Source organism: Vulpes lagopus, chromosome 3 (assembly GCF_018345385.1).
Source record: "Vulpes lagopus strain Blue_001 chromosome 3, ASM1834538v1, whole genome shotgun sequence".
Lineage (NCBI taxonomy): Eukaryota > Metazoa > Chordata > Mammalia > Carnivora > Canidae > Vulpes > Vulpes lagopus.
In genome coordinates, this window is record NC_054826.1 from 915,962 (window position 1) to 932,887 (window position 16,926).

The following is a 16,926-nucleotide window of genomic DNA, read 5'->3' on the forward strand; positions in this document are numbered from 1 at the left end:
TTCTTAAGACATGGAGCAGCCATATCAGTGTACAGTTAGACAAGCCTGGAAGGGTAATGCCATGCAGCCTGGCCCAATTAAGAGCTATTCAGAGACTTGAAAGAGAAACCTGAACAAGGAAGGAAGGAAGGAAGGAAGGAAGGAAGGAAGGAAGGAAGGAAGGAAGGAAAGAGGGAGGCAGGAAGGGAGGGAGGGAGGAATGAGAGCCCCTAAGTATCTCCTACAAATGGAACTGGTAAGCGATGGAGCTTAATAAGAATGTTGATGACTTAAAGAGGGAGACAAACCATGAGAGACTCCTGACTCTGGGAAACACGCAAAGGGTTGCAGAAGGAGAGGTGGGTGGGGGACGGGGTAACTGGGTGATGGGCACTGAGGAGGGCATGTGATGGGGTGAGCACTGGGTGGTGTTATATGTTGGCAAATTGAATTTAAATAATTTTTTTTTAAGAAAGAAGAATGTTGATGGGGTGCCTGGTGGCTCAGTCAGTTAAGCAGCTGCCGTCAGCTCAGGTCATGACCTCGGTGTCCTGGGATCCAGCCCCCTTAGGCTCCCTGCTGAGCGGAAAGTCTGTTGCTAACCTCTCCCTCTGTCCTTTCCCCAGCTCAGCTCTTTCTCTCACTTGCTCTCTCTGTCTCTCTCTCTCTCAAATAAACCAAATATTTTATTAAAATGTTGATGATAATGATCAAAGATAAGAAAACTAATCTTTACTATTAAAAATATACCTAAGAAATTCATGTCACCAAGAATTTCTCCAGAATCTTTCATATAGAAGCTTTCCCCCGGTACTGAGGATTAGAGAAAATGAAAATAGGGTATGTTCACTCTAGGGCCAATTTCCACTGAGGCTGGAAAGATTAATTGGCCATTAAGAGGATTGTCTGGGAGTGATCCTGCTCGGGGTGGCCTCATGTGGTCTACGTCCAAACAAATATAATCAATTTCTTCTTACAATAAATAACTGATTGTTTGTACTTTGCATTCACCTGCTCCCGTTCTAAGATAGCCTCATCGTAACCTGGAACCATTTTAACCTGGAGGGTATCTCTACAGACAAAAATCCATTACTGGGGACACATTAGGGAAGTCATCCTCACCATATTCCTAACTGTAAGCAATACGGCTGTCTCTGTACCACCATATTTAAATCTGTACTCAAGGATTACAAAGAAGAAAAATATATTTTTGATGTTCTATAGAGTCCATTCATGCTGCTACCAGCAACACCAGCCGTGGTGAGAGAGTAACAGGTGGAAATAGTAAGCAAGAAAATCACTTCCTTGGGATTTTTGTTTACCTACTAAATTATATACTTTATACCTCCCAGCAAACTTATTATTGTGGATTCCCTATTGGAGTCAAAGCGACATACGCAAATAAATCAAATGTATAAACTCTAAAAGTTTATGAGCAAACATCAGAGTGTACCATAAATACTTCCAATCAAATAACAAGCGAATCAACTAAACCAAAGCCTGTGATGATAGAAATTGAAGCAGTATTGACTGAAATGTAATTAATTTGGTTCAAGGAAGAGAAAATTGCTGCTCCTATAACTTCTGATAATATTTATTGGCATTTGCACCTATTGGCTTAAGTAGTAGATTTCCAGCTTTCTTTAGAACAATTTTACTTCACAATTAGGGCTTACTTGAAATTTTAAATCTTCGTAGAGTCCTCTGGATTCTTATTGAAACCCTCATTCTTCCAGAGTATCAAATAGAAACCTACTTAACTTCAAAGACATATGTAGAAAAACCATAGAAATCAGAAATACATGCTTTAACTGCCTCTCTGGAAGTAGGAACTCCTCGGTGACTACTCGAATTTCTAAAAGCCCTATACTCCCAACACCATAGTTTATTGCATGATGAATGCTGGAAACATCTACCATTCCTTCTCGTATTTTTAAAATTAATAAGTCATAATGGATTTCCCCGCAAGATCTTTCCTAAGTGAACCACGGAACATTAAAACAGGCAAGGAACTGGTAAAGCCAGGGTTTGGCCACGTCACCAAGTTTCATGCAGCGCATTACTCTTTGTGAGTAGAACCAAGGCCTAGACCATTGTCCCACCTCGAGAAGGAATTTTGAATCACACCCAGCCCAACACACTAAATACTCAGGCCTGAGTGTAAAAGACTGGCTTTGCATTCTTAATGACTTTTTCAGCTGGCAGTGATTGCCTGCCTTGCTCTGGGTTCTACAGGTTGATTTTCTCAGATTCCTATCTTTCATTCTGGAAGGCAAGTACTTAGGGAATCGTACTTCATCCTTCCAACTTGTTTCTTGCAGGTGATCAAAGGTGCTATGATTACAGGCTGACCAGGAAACTGCACTGAAATAGGAGCCCAAATCACTCCATCCCCATGATCCCGCGTCTCCATTTCCATCCAGTTTACCAAAAGGGAAAGGCCCTGTGCAGCTGCCTCTCATCCCGTCGCTCCTAGCCTTCTCTCTGTGCTGTGGAGTGCTCAGTGACACTTTAATATTGATTGTCTTGCTTCCACATGGCTGTGCTTTGCTTCCCCCTACACCATATGTTTAATATTTGAGATGGAACAGGATGTTTAAAGTTGGGGACTTATCAGTTTGTTTTCCTTAGAAGGCACAGATGCCCTAACATGCAAAGTCCCAGAGCTCTTAATGTCTTCATAGCACAGAGTGCCCAACATTGCATCTATGTTTACACAATTATTATTATCTAAGTGCTCTAATGTTTTGAGCCAGCACATTTTTGCCATTTGCTGCCATTATGTTGACTGAAAACAATTGAAAAATATACAAGGAAAAACTCAATGCTTTGATTTAAAGAAAAAATATGTCCAGATGATTTGTGGAAGTTGGTCCAATCTAGTTTTCCACATGAGAGACATTTTTTCTGCTCTATAATCCCCAAATATGGCTTAATTAGTGATAGTGGTATTTACCGTTTGCCCATGTTTGGGTGGAGAGCTTACTTTTCAGAAGAGAATTTGCTAGCTTCCTTTTTAGGATCCTTTTTAGGATCCTTTTTAGGATCCCCCCCCCCCAGCCCTGCCCCCACACACCGCTCTAGGTTTCAGATTGGCTTGATACAGTTCAGTGGACAGCACGACAGTGCAGTTCCTTCAGCAGGTCCCCTAAAGTACGAGGAGTCACAAAGCTGTCCTCAGGACTCCGACACCGTCCCATCATTGTCAGTGCTTTGGGGTCAGGTCGGCATCTTGGCCCTCTGGTCTACAGGTGAGCGTGGGATATGGTCTCTCTACAAAGTGGTGATAACAATGGCAATGAGGACTTCACGTCGTAGGTATAGGTCAGAGCAGAGCAAGCCCTGCACGATTGACTTGCTGCCCAAATGTCTAGGCTCAACAGCAAAAGTGCTGCGGAAGAAAGACCAGCGAGCACCAGGTTGATGGTCCCTGGGAGCAACCTGCAAAACTAGAGCAGACGAGGGCCAGGCCGGCCGGGTAAATACAGTGAGGAGTAGAAGCCGTTTCAAAAGCTCTATTAAACTCCGCGCCTAACATTTCAGGAATTAAAGAGTGGAAGTGAGACCTATCTAGAAAAGCAAATGTTTCCTAAGAAATCTGCCGTTTAATTCGAGGATCCTGAAAAATGATGCCTATCTGGAGGTCTTTCTCTGGTCCCCACCACCCACTATGCCCCCTTTCAAGTATTGTGTCCACCGGGGACAGACTGTTAATACAGGAATTGGAAGGAGGGGGTTTAGGTGTAAACACTATGAAATCTGATTACTGTTCTCCTCATCCTTCCATACCCTGGCACACTTCCCTCCAGAGGATTGACAGCTTCTTGGTGTGGTTTTATCTTTTAACAGCCTCTGGCCTCCGTACACACACGAAAACAGACTCTTAGGAGCAACAGTTCTTCTTTCTTGCAAAAATAGAGAGAGGGTGGTGAAACCCAGAATTTATTCAGACGTTGGGCCCTTTTTAAAACATGATTTTAGTTCATGATTTTGAAAGATAGAAACATGAATAGATATTTTTACGGAAACTTTTATAAAAGAGGTTCTAAAACCTTGCAATGTAACAATGGCCTGATTGGGTGGGGCTTTTTTTTTTTTCCTATTGTTTGTCTATTTCTTATCCAACTCAGATTTTTAAAAACAAAGGGATTAGAAGTCAGCGTGCCATTAACTCGTTCAAAGAATTCCAGCACAGGAGCAGGAAAATATACTCACATAGTCTGCTCTTTCACTATCCAGGGATTGGAATTGTGCACAACAGCTTCATCTCCATGTAGATTGTAGAGAGTACATTTTTACATCCTATGGAAAGAGAAGGGAAGAATTGGGAAAAATCATGGCTGTTTGAGGGACCCAAGGTTAAGATCGACATCGTGAGATGTAGCACCCTTGGTACATGCGAAGGTGGTTGGCACACTCCAAGGTACAATATGTCAGTATCTCTAAATCTTCATAGATACAGCTTTCTGTCGTGTTTACAATTTTAACTTCTATCAGTTAAGTCATAGGACAATTCTAAGCATCGTTTTTCTTGGCTCCTCTAATTTAAAGATGTAGTCTTGTGTTTTGATATATTCCAAGATTTGAGCCAGATTCGTTCAGACAAAGTTATCTGTTAGTCAACTGTAAATTGCAACAGACCGTTTCCTGACATTTTGTATACTCATGCACAGTGTAAACACACAAAACTCGTAACCCCGATGTGAATACACAATGCTTTGTTCCCTATTTTGATTATGCAGCCAGGCCAAGCTCTAAAGAGAGATAATTATAAACCTTTTGTGGATTTTTGTGGCAAAAACAGAGGTTCCTTGCTATGATTAAGTATTAGGTAGATTATAGTTGTGATGGGTGGCTTCTACTTTTATTTTAGGCCTTTACACAATTCAAATTGTTTTTCCAGGGACAAAGGACGGCTCTGGTCAAAGTTCAAAATTACTTCCAGGATTGTAAGACCCAAAAAAGAAAGAGTTACATTAATAACGACATGTTCAGTATCTCGCACATTAATCTTGGTCAAGATGTTTCTACATTTTTCCCTAAGAAAACAAAATCTTTATTTCATAATTATTTGACTGTATTTATGTGGGTTATTTTTAATAATGGAAAAATAAGTATGCCCTTTACTTAACATCACCGGCCAAAGAAGAATGTTAAGTAAAAATATCTGACCGTTTCTTTGTGGTTTGTGCTACTCCGTGCTCTGCTTGTAATAATCAATCACTGGATATTCATTCAGCTGTATTATTTCATAAGGCTCTTGACACGGCCAAAAGAGCCACACTGACCATTTTGCAAAATGCTATTTTAATCTTTTTATTTGCCTGTTGCATGAAGCAACGTGAAGCAATTTTCTAGCTATAAACCATATTTTCTTTGTTGTTTAAAATGACCTAAAATCAGTTCCAAGACAATAAAACATTTCGGTTTATCATCAAAATCTAAAATTAAGGTGCCATTTTCATCTTATTTTCCCTTTTTGAACCATTTTAAGAGATTGGATCTTCTTCCTAACCAAAAAAGGAACTAATTTATTGTTTGGAGGCCAGCCTGCCAATAATCTGACCTAGGATAAGGAATTTCTTTTAAGATAATTCATATTGAATGAACCAAAACAGTTCCTACCTCAGGGCTTCTATCTGGTCAACCTCTGAAGAATGAATCTGAAAATGTTTTTGTCATCTTTGGTAATCTTTGCTTTGACTAATTCAATAGGTATTTTAAAATAAAATGAACAAATGTAACAACAAAAAAATCTTGAGGAAAACTCCAGCCAGTAGCCTGTAATATAAGGTCAGAGTGTTAACATTTGCTGGTAAAAATATTTTGAAAAAAAAATTTTGAGTTCAGATCTGAACTTAATGAAGGTAGGCAAAGTGACCCTCCTCTGAAAGCAACACAGATTCTCAGTAAGTGTTGAGGAAGCAAAGGAACGAATGCAGGGGGCAGACCGGGGAGGGGGGGATGAGCCCTTACTCACCTCCCACTCCCCTTGTGCCCCCATCCCCACACCGACCCATGTCACACGGTCAAACCTTAGCTTCCAAGAAGGAACCAGAACTGTAGTCTACTGAATGTTTTACATCCTAATATGTGAAATACTTTATAAATGATGAACCATGATCTACCATTTTGTTTGCTTTATGACTAAGTAAGTATAAGTCTCAAGTTTTGTTTAAAAGGGAACGTAAAAGCACAGGTCGTCTAGAGAAGCAGTCTTAAGGAGAAACTATCTCCAGTGTATCAAATGTATACTTTCACCCCTCCAGGCTTCCAGCCTCTACCCCAAGCATTTTTTTTTAAATGATTTTAGGATTAAGTGGGAGCCTCAAGCACTATAATTAATGCCACATGTTACAGTTATCAACCTACTAAAGTTGTAATCTTGATCCAAATGCAGTTAAGAGGTATGTCCAATAAATATAAAATTATAGATATCTTCCTAAAGCGAAATACGACTCAGACATTATGGACTGAGTGGGATATGGGTGAATGGAAAGATTGATGAAAGGTCCTAAATCTGTTATGCAGTTGGAGCAGAGAGATTTTCCCAGAAATACTTTGATTTGCTTGAATTCTACTCTACAGGTGAATTTCTGAAAGTTATTATTAATTACCCTTTAAAATGGGGGGGTGGTCCCTAAAGAAGTGTGATTTAACTGCTGAAAAATAAGATAGTCTAGAACTGGAGCCATGAGCCAACCATGTAAAGTCCTGCATCCCAAACCCAGGAGCCCATACCCAGGAGCCCATTGAAAAGCCAGTCTCTGTGCTACTGAGTATTGGGGTCTGTTCCTTGGGAAAGTCCCACACTATAAGGTAGTCCTGGTGTCTCAAAAAGAGATGATGAACTTGGCCTAGTAGACCCGGGAACTCCCCATGCAAAGTGTATGCTCGGTCGGGGCGAGGTATCCATCCACCCACCAGGCTGCAGTGAGAGCCTCAGCAGGTAAACTAAACAATATTTAAATATACTAAGTTCCTTTAATTGTTGCTTTCTCCATTTGCTTCTGTAGAAAGAACAAAATGTTTCTCCACATCATTTTGTCATTCGTTTTCCCAAGCATTTAAAAATGTAATAGGGATATTGCATTTATGAAACTATTTCAGTAGTACTTAGAGCAGTGTCTTGTATATAATAAATGCTTTACACATATTTTTACACTGAAAGAAATTGTTGTAAAGAATTCAAACAACAGTGGATCGTATTTTCAAATGGGTAAGGAAATTCAGGGATTTGCTTTGCTCTGGGAACATTCTAATTAATTATTGATCTTGTACATGTTCTTAAGTTTGCCGGAGATTTCTCTTTTCTCTCACTTGAAAGTTGGATCTGTGAGCTAGGCTGGAGCTCCCGGGGAGGCCTGTTTTCTGCTGTGAACTGAAAATTTATAAGTTTCTCTTCACCAGAATCTAAATTCAATACTCTGCCGTGCATTGCACATTGAAAGATGCAGACGTCGGAATTTCACAGCTATTCATGGGGAAATCGGGTGGAAGCGGTATCTGACAACTGAAGAGAGAACAGTTAAGGCGCCCGTATAAAGTGCATCTTGAAGGTTGGACGGTACGGATTGCAAGGCTGTTCATGAAAATCTGTGCGTTTCTTCTGTTGTCGAGACAGGAGCTGGCTCATTTCCCAAGCCTTGCAAAGCTGTCCACGAGCTCTCTAGAGAACAGCAAATAACTATCCCTGTCTCTCCTGCACGGTGAAGAAAGAGCCAGTTCTGCTTATTACGACTGATGTGTGAACCAGTTCTGGGGGGCGGCCGGGGAGGGTAGTTCCTGTGCCGGCTTAGGTAACTAAACTTAAACAGAGTAAGTCTTACAATTCGGAGCCAATGTAAAAGTGTTATTCTTTTTTATTTATTTTGAGCTTTTGTGTTTCATTGTTTTTAGGAGTGAACAGAGATGCGAGCAATCTAACAGCAGGGACCCTGGGGGAAAGCGCTAAGATTCTGGCTCTGGGTACTTTCGGGGATGTGTGCTCCAAGAGGCTCTTTTTATGTGTGCATGTGTCTCTCTAAATATCTTCTGAGGAGACGAGTATCATTAGGCTGAGTGTGTGTGCTCCCTCAGCCTAGATTAAGTGGAGGGACAGAGGAAAAGGATCTAAAAAACGAAATGTTGATAAAGCACAGAGATGCTCCAACTTCCTCCTCAATCTGAAACACCTGGCTCCTCCAGCTAGTTCCTATGAATACTTCCAACAGCAACCCAAAGAAAACTGCCAGGCTATGTGGTAGGACCAAGCCAAGAACACTCGTTGGGGTGCATTAGCTGAATGATTCCCGGACGCCTGAATCCGGATAAGACTTGCAATCACCGAGAGATGAGCAAGACGCCTCCTGGCCTCGAGGTACTCACCGTCTAGTAGGCAGAGAGACACTATACAAAAGGGGATAAGATGTATTTGAATTCAGGGGGAACACTAAAATAGCTAAATTACGTAGTCTGGGTAGATCTGAAAGGTCACAGAGAAGTGGACTTCCCGCCTGGGATGTGAGGTTTGGCCAGGAATCTATACTTAGCACAGAGTATAGGGGGAATAGAACTTCTGGTCTCCTACACAAACTAAAATATTGGACTTTATTCCCAGGGGAGGGCCTAGTATAATACCTGACACTTAGGAAGCGGTCAATAAAAAAGTGTGGAAAGAAGTGTGTAGGTTTCCTAGAGCTGTGGTTACAAAGTACCGCAGACCAGGTGGCTTAAAACAGCAGGATTTATTTTCCCCTTGTTCTGGAGTCTGGAAGTCAGAAAACGAGGTGTTAGCAGAGACATGGAAGAGGGTCGGACCTTGCTCTTTCAGCTCCTGGTGCCCGTAGACATTCCCGGGCTTATGACAACATCACTCCAATCTCCGCCACCATCTTACCTCTGCGTCCATGTGTTTTTGTCTCCTCTCCCTGTGTCTCTGTTTCCTCTTCTTACAAAGACATTGCATTAGGGACCACTGTAATCGAGCATGACCTCATCTTAACTTGATTCCATCTTCGAAGACCTTATTTCCAAATAAGGTCACATTTACCCATACCAGGCATTAAGACTTCAGCATATCCTGTCAGGGACACAACTCAACCCACAACAGAAGGAATGAGTCATTCGAGGTTTTGGTGCAGGAGGTTGAATCATGCTTTGGGAGGTTAACTCGAAATGCAGGGTAGAGGCCATATGAGAGCGGTGGAGATTTGAAGAAAGAGTCAGGAGTCTCAGGTAAGGAGTCGTCGAGAAGAGACAGAGATGTTGAAAAGTTCAAGTGGGTGGTAGCCATGCAGACAGAGAAGACAGGACAGTTAGCTCCATGGATTAGTCAACTGGTTAGATGGGCGTAGGATTCAAGGTCATTCCCAGGTTTTTAGCTTAGGAGGGAGACTTGACAAGTAGTGGTATCATTAGCAGCAACACAGAATCTAAAGGAAGGAGGCTCTTCTCTGCCAAGGACATGGGCGTGTTCAGCCTCGTACGTGTTGTAAGTAAGGTTTATCCAGTACACTTTCAGCGAGTGGACTAGTAGAGCTAGCTGTCCACTAGCACTCTTTTTTTCTTTTAAAGATTTTATTTATTTATTTATTTATTTATTTATTTATTTATTTGAGAGAGATCATGAGTGGAGGGAGGGGCAGAGGCAGAGGGACAAGCAGGCTCCCCACCTGACACAGTGCTCCATCCCAGGACCCTGGGATCGTGACCTGAGCCAAAGGCAGACTCCACGGACTGAGCCACCCAGGTGCCCCACTAGCACTCTTGACAGTTTTGTATCTGTGCTGTCCAGTACAGTAGCCTCTGGCCACATGTCACTACTGAGCTCCTAAAATGAGTACCCACAGAGCTGAATTTTTAGTTTAATTTTAATAAATACAATTTGCATAATCACATGTGGCTAGGCCTGTCATAGTCGGTAGCACTGGCCTAGCAGGTATTTGGGTATATATGTGTTTAATATTTGAAAGAGACACACAGCATGGTCCAGACTGGAAACTGAGTTTTGGGAGTCATTAGCTTGTGGGCAATTGTTGAAGCCATGTGGATCCATGAACCGCCCTCTGCCGACGCAGGGGAGGCCAGATGCAAAGAGAGAAGAGTAAAGAATAAAACCCTTGGGGACCATCAGTGTAGTGGTGCAACCACAAAAGAGGGTGAGCAAGCAGCACATGAGAAGAAGAAAGGGAAAGCAGAAGAGGGAATGGTATTGCAAAAGCCATGGGAGAAATTTTAATGAGACAGCAGGTCCACCATGTCATATAAAACAGATTTTATTAAATAGAGTATGAGAAAAGGATCTCAACATTACCATATTCCTTTGACAATAAATGCAATGGTCATATTTTGTTCAGCAAAAGTTAAGTATATTGTGTGCTGGAGATACGGATTTTTATTTTTATTTCCACCCTGCCACCCCCCAACCCGAAAGACATTTCAAAGGCTTATGGAGGCAACAATATTCATAAAGACAGAACACCAGACAATACAGAATAATATGCCCCTAAAAACATTGCCCCATAGGAGGAGGGCCCAGAATTTCTGCCCATGAGTCCTCCATTGAGGTTGTAGGGTTTTTGTCAGATGACTCTACCGAGGACAATACCAGGTTTCACAGGCTCCACCTAATTATTCTACAAAGTGAGTGGAATGACTTCCAGTTTACAAAAGAGGAGGCTCGTGGCTTATGAAGTTCCAGCTGCTTGCCTCGGATGATGCAGGTTGCACTGAGTAGAGCAGGGACAGGAAGGCGGGTTCATCCGTCTCCTAAACTTAAGACATTTAGGAATATCGTCATGATTTTTGCTGATGTCTCCTTACTGCCTGTACTACTGTTCACTTGATATCTTCCAAAGTAAATGTAAATTATTGTTTAAAAACCAAATACGTGCAAGAGCACTTCTTACAAAGAGATGATAATTTTTTTAAATAAAAATAAATTATGAACAGTAAAAAAAAAGAAAACTGTAATTAACGTCATAAAATACTGCCGCCTGTCAGAGATTTTGCATCTGAAACCTACTTTCTTCTTATTAAAAGGGAAGATTAACAAATGTTTCAAGAGATTCTCAAAACATGCTCTACCTTAAGGAGACTATCCTCCCCACCCCACCCCCAGCCTTTTGAAAAAGATAGCATCTCATAGCAGTGGTACTCTCTCGGGGATAAAGCATCCTGTTTGCCATTAAAGAAAAAGTGGTATAAGGTCCTCCTTTGCCATTTCACAAGATAAGAAAAAGAAAGGTTCTAAAAAGTTGTCATTTCGACCTAGAATAAAACCATAAGGAGGCTGATGAACTATACAGTCCAGGACTCTCCCATAGTGTCTGAGGCCACCTCTTATTTCCCCTGGCGTAACTTCCCTAAGACTCCTTTGTCGATACTCATGTTGCAGACAAAATCAGACTGCTCCATAGATTCCAAAGATGCCATTCTATACATTTCATTGATTGTATTTATGGATTTTAGAATAATGTGGTTCAAAAGCTGCTTTAGCAGTATGACTGTTCCTTTTTTTAGAAAACTAGTATCAAACAGAATCTACACTCAGCTCAGTTTAGAATCAAAAACTGAACACAAGGGGAACGGGTGTCCCAGCATACACACAGAGCTGGGCATTTCACTAGACCTAGACCGTGTGTCCTGACAGGCGAGGAGCCTCATCGTCCTCATCAAGACAGCAAGGATCAGTCGCCATAGTTCTGTCCTTATGGGGCTGGTCCACATCACCAAAAAAGCAGGGTTTTGCCCTTGGCCAGACTCTTAGCCATAATCTGATCCTGGGAGGTGCCACCTACTGGATGACAGTCCTAGCAAGAACCTTTGGGTCCCAGAGGTAACTTTCTCCAGGTAAAATGCAAGATTAACCTTGTCTATATAAATTTCCGCTTTATAGAACCAATACCTTAAATATGTTCTAGGGTGTGTATATTATGTGAACCACATTAAAAGAAAATATTTTGAAATAAAACAAGAAGAAAAAAGATCCCTCAGATTGTATTTTTTTTCCACTGGCGAGGTTTTATAGATGTATTTTTTTAAGCTTGAGTTTAAGCTAAGAAAAGAAACTTTGCTTTTTATGGCAAGAGTTCTTGAGTAGAAAGACAATTTATAATGGAAAGCATCTTGCAGAAAAGTTTCGGTAATCAGAGAGGGAAAATGCAGAGTAGCTTTGTAAATTTTGACTTTGAAAGGCCAGTGTAATGTAAATATGACTTCCTAGAGTGTAAACAGCAGCGGTTTGAAAATAAAAACTTGTGTGAAACAGGCAGCTATCTGCTTGGAAGAAAATGTGTCTTAGAAGCATGGGTGTAGGAGATGCCTTGAATATTTTTGATAATGTGCTATAATTACTAAAGATGTAAAATTTCCAGGGCTTTTGAAACCATGAGAAAATGAGTTTATTGGGGTTCCCCCCTCCCCCCCCCCCCACAGAATAAGACAGCTATACTTTTGGTATCCTTTACATATTTAAAGTAACTTAAGAACATTACACTTTTTGTTCTCACATAAATTACATACTTGGAATGTTTTAAATTATTAATGGAGCCACAAGTGCTTAAACTTTAGGGCATCCAACATCTCTTCATTTAGTCAACAGATAAAAATATCAATATAAAAAGTGTATTTATTTGTCTTAGGATCACCATATTATCAAACAAAGATTACACCATTTTGAGAAAATCCAAAAGCTCACCAAAAATATTGTTTAATTCCAATGTTTTCCACCACTGGGAGATTCTATGTCATTGTTTTTACCTTGGACATCTGAAAACTGACTTCTGCTCCAGACTTAGACAAACTTTTTCTGTCCCTTACCATCCAGGGTTTTGTGTGACTTGAGCACATTCTCAAGAGTCATTTTTCTCTCTCCCTAAAGGATACAAAAAATTGGAGAGGTCAGAGTCTTTGCTGTGGAGGTACTTTAATGGGACTGTGGTACAGAAAGGAGGTGGGCTAGGAACATTTGCTTTACAATCTAGTCAAATGCAAAAGCTCCTCGCTTCCTAGACCCCACTGGGCACTCAGGCAGCAATAATAATGTGTGCTAAAGGATCCAATGAAAGAATGAATCATCACTTTCTTTTCTGCCTATAAATCTGTAATCCTAGAATGTGCGGCAGCCCAACCTACTGAATTTTAGTACCCAGTGCCTGTTCCTCTGTATTCCTTGCAGTCCATTCTGTATTATCTTCCTGTAGACACCAGTGCTGTGTGTTTTTCATTTTATTTCAATTTTTTTGATACATCCACCTTCCCAATGTCATTAAGAGACACAGGCCACAAAATATGTATCTTGTTGCAAAAATACATGCTCATTTCTTTAAATTCTCCCATTCTGCTTTCATGACACCTACATGTGTTCATCTCTGTCTTTCTTAGAGTCTTACATATTCATGGTTTGCAACCTCTTCCCTAATTCTTGTATCTGAAATTAACCAGATATGTCCCTTTTTGCAAACTTTATAATTTTTCCTCTTATAGCTTTGTCATTCTGTCCATCCCTCCAGTCAGCCATCCATCCTCCCACAGAGTAATTCATTGATCTACCTTTAACATATTTCATTATCACTTTATGTATTTATTTTGGTTAAAATCTTGCCAAAAAAATGTCAGCAGTAGTCCTGGTAAATTTAGAAAGCCAGCTGCCTTGGAGGAGATGGGGAAGATGGCAGAGCAAGAGGACCCTAAGCTCACCTTGTCCCACGGATACAGCTAGATAACACTCACATCGGTGTAAATAACCAGGAAATGACCTGAACGCTGGCAAAACAGACTCCAACATTGGAGGTAGTGAAGAAGCCACACTAAAAAGGGTCGGAAGGGCAGAGATGCATCGGAGATGCAGTGGGGAGCAACAAAAGGGACCACAGCCATCTTTTGTGGGGAGGGAGACAAAGGTGCAGAGAAGGGAGAGAAGCAGACTACCGTACAGGGAAGACATAGCCCCATAACATTTACTTTGAAAGCAAGAGAAGCCAAATTTTGCATTTTGTGAGTTCTTAAAACCAGCAGGACTTAAGGCCTGGAATTTAAAAAAATCAGCAAGTTCAGTTCTGGGAGAGCCTGGAGGGTGAGAGGAAGCTGAGTCCCCATTCTTAAAGAGACAGCATGACAAACAGCCCACAGAAATACAGAGTAGAAGCAGCAGTTTTCATAATGCCTGAGACGTACAGGAAGCAGAGTACTTGACTCATTTTGGAGCATGTCCTGGAGGGGCAGGGATAACTGAGGAAGATCTCCAGGAACAATGGAGCTGGCAGGTGCCATTTCTCTCCTCTGCCCCCCAGCATAAACACACGGCCACCTGTGGGGACCAATGGCAACTTGTTTACACCAAGCCCCATCCCACCATGCTTCCTTGGATCCGCCCTTGCCAGTCTTGCCTCAGTCCCGGAGCTATAGGCCCCTCTCCCAGAAGACCGGAGTAAACCTTGCCAACACTGCATCCCCCAACTGGCATCATTTGCAGAGCCTGATTCCCAGTGCCTGCAAGTCTCCTTTCCCAAGCAGACTGGCATGCATCTTTTTAAAACTACATTCCCCACCTTGGCCAGGGACCAAACCCTGCCCACAATAGGAAAAGAGAGCCTCTGTGGACTACTGGACTGAAGGAAAAAGCAGCCAGAATACAATAGCAGAGCACACGCAACACACATAGGAGACACCCCCTGAAACACCAGGTTCTGGTGAATGGGGGACACTGCACGGCAGGGTGCTCCAGAATCTCTTCTCCATAAGGCCACTTCTCTCAATAGCAGGTATGTAGCTGACTTTCTTAACACATAGAAATAGACACAGAGAGTTAGACAAAACCAGGAGATAGAGGAGAATGTCCCAAATCAAAGAACAGGACAAAACCACAGGAAGAGACCTAAGTAAAAGGAAGATAAGTAATATGCCTGATAAAGAATTTAAAGTAATGATCATAAAGATACTCAGTGAACTTGAGAAAAGAGTGGAGGACATCAGAGAGATCCTTAACAATGAGATAAAAAAGAACTAATCAGAGATGAAGAACACAATAATGAAATGAAAAAATATATTTGATGTAATAAATAGCAGACCAGAAGAAGAGGAATGAATTAATGACCTGGAAGACAGAAAAATGGAAAGTAATCAAGCTGAGCTGATGAGAGAAGAAAGAGAATTCAAAACGAGAATAGACGTAGGGAATGTAGCACTCCAGGAAGCATAATAACATTCACATTACTCTTTGAGGAAGACGCGGTCGCAGCTAGAGCGGAGCTCACGGCGCCCCACTCCTGCTCCTGACTCACCGCTGTTCGCTGAGGAACAAGTCGGTCAGGAAGCCATGCCGCAGCCATGGCATTTAAAGACACTGGGAAGGGATCCCTGGGTGGCGCAGCGGTTTGGCGCCTGCCTTTGGCCCAGGGCGCAATCCTGGAGACCCGGGATCGAATCCCACGTCGGGCTCCCGGTGCATGGAGCCTGCTTCTCCCTCTGCCTATGTCTCTGCCTCTCTCTCTCTCTCTCTGTGTCTATCATACATAAATAAATAAAAAAAATTTAAAGACACTGGGAAGACGCCCGTAGAACCAGAGGTGGCGATTCACCGAATAAGAATTACTCTAACCAGCCGCAACGTAAAATCTTTGGAAAAGGTGTGTGCTGACTTGATCAGAGGTGCAAAGGAAAAGAATCTCAAAGTGAAAGGACCAGTGCGGATGCCTACCAGGACTCTGAGAATCACTACGAGAAAGACTCCTTGTGGTGAAGGTTCTAAGACCTGGGATCATTTTCAGATGAGGATCCACAAGCGACTCATTGATCTGCACAGTCCTTCTGAGATTGTTAAGCAGATTACCTCCATCAGTATTGAGTCTGGAGTCGAGGTTGAGGTCACCATGGCAGATGCTTTTTAATAAATTGATTATCTGTTGTTAAAAAAAATAATAATAATAACATTCACATTATAAGGATCCCAGAGGAAGAGAGAAAAAGGGGCAGAAAATTTATTTGAAGAAATAATAGCTAAAAACTTCTCCAATATGCGGAAGGAAACAGATATCCAGATACAGAAGACAGAAATTCCCTGACAAAATCAGCCCAAGGAGGTGCATCCCAAGACACATATAATTAAAATGGCAAAAAATAGTGATAGAGAATTTTAAAAGCAGCAAGAGAAGAGAAGACAGTTACAAACAAGGGAAACCGCATAAAGCTATGAGCACATTTTTCAGCAGAAACTTTGCAGGCCAGAAAGGAGTTGCATGAGATATTCAAAGGGCTAAAATGAAAAATCTGTAGCCAAGAATACTCTCCAGCAAAGCTATCATTCCACATAGAAGGAGAGATAGTTTCTCAGAGAAACAAAAGCTACACCAACCCTACAGAAAAGGCCAAAGAAGACTCTTTGAGTGGACAAGAAAGAAAGAATAAGAAAAGTAGGAAACTCACAAAAGCAGTAAAAATAAGTATACCTGTAAGAAAACCAGTCAAGAAGTTCACAGAATAAAAAAAAAGGCAAGATATGGCGCCATATACCTAAAGTGAGAGGTTGGGGTGGGGGGGAGGAAAGGATGGGCTCAAACTTAAGTGACCACCAACTTAGTATAGACTGCTATATGCAGAAGATGTCATATACAAACCTAGTGGTAACCACAGACCGAAACCAGTCATAGATAGGCAAAGAATAAAGAGAAAGGAATCCAGGTAGATCAGTAAAGAAAGCCAGCAAGACACGAAAGAACACAAGAGAAGAATCAGAGAAGTACAAAACCAATCACAACCAAGTACCAAATGGCAATAAATGCACATCTATCAATAATTACTTTGAATGTGAATGAACTAAACACTCCAAACAAAAGACTAGGGTGTCAGAATGGATAAGAAAAAACAAAAACAAAAACAAGACCCATCTATACCCTGCCTGCAAGAGACTCATTTCCCACCTAAAGACACATGCAGATTGAAAGTGCGTGGACGGGGAAGCATTTATCA

General features: G+C 41.5%; 1 protein-coding gene across 1 annotated transcript; it reads left to right on the forward strand.

The window, feature by feature from the left end:
- Window positions 1-15,494: 15,494 nt before the first annotated feature.
- On the forward strand, window positions 15,495-15,848 carry LOC121486469 (40S ribosomal protein S20-like; the record flags this gene model as incomplete). The annotated part of the gene is made up of 1 exon (XM_041747370.1): window positions 15,495-15,848. A coding segment is annotated over one exon (354 nt), but the record flags the coding sequence as incomplete, so codon positions are not given.
- Window positions 15,849-16,926: the final 1,078 nt, after the last annotated feature.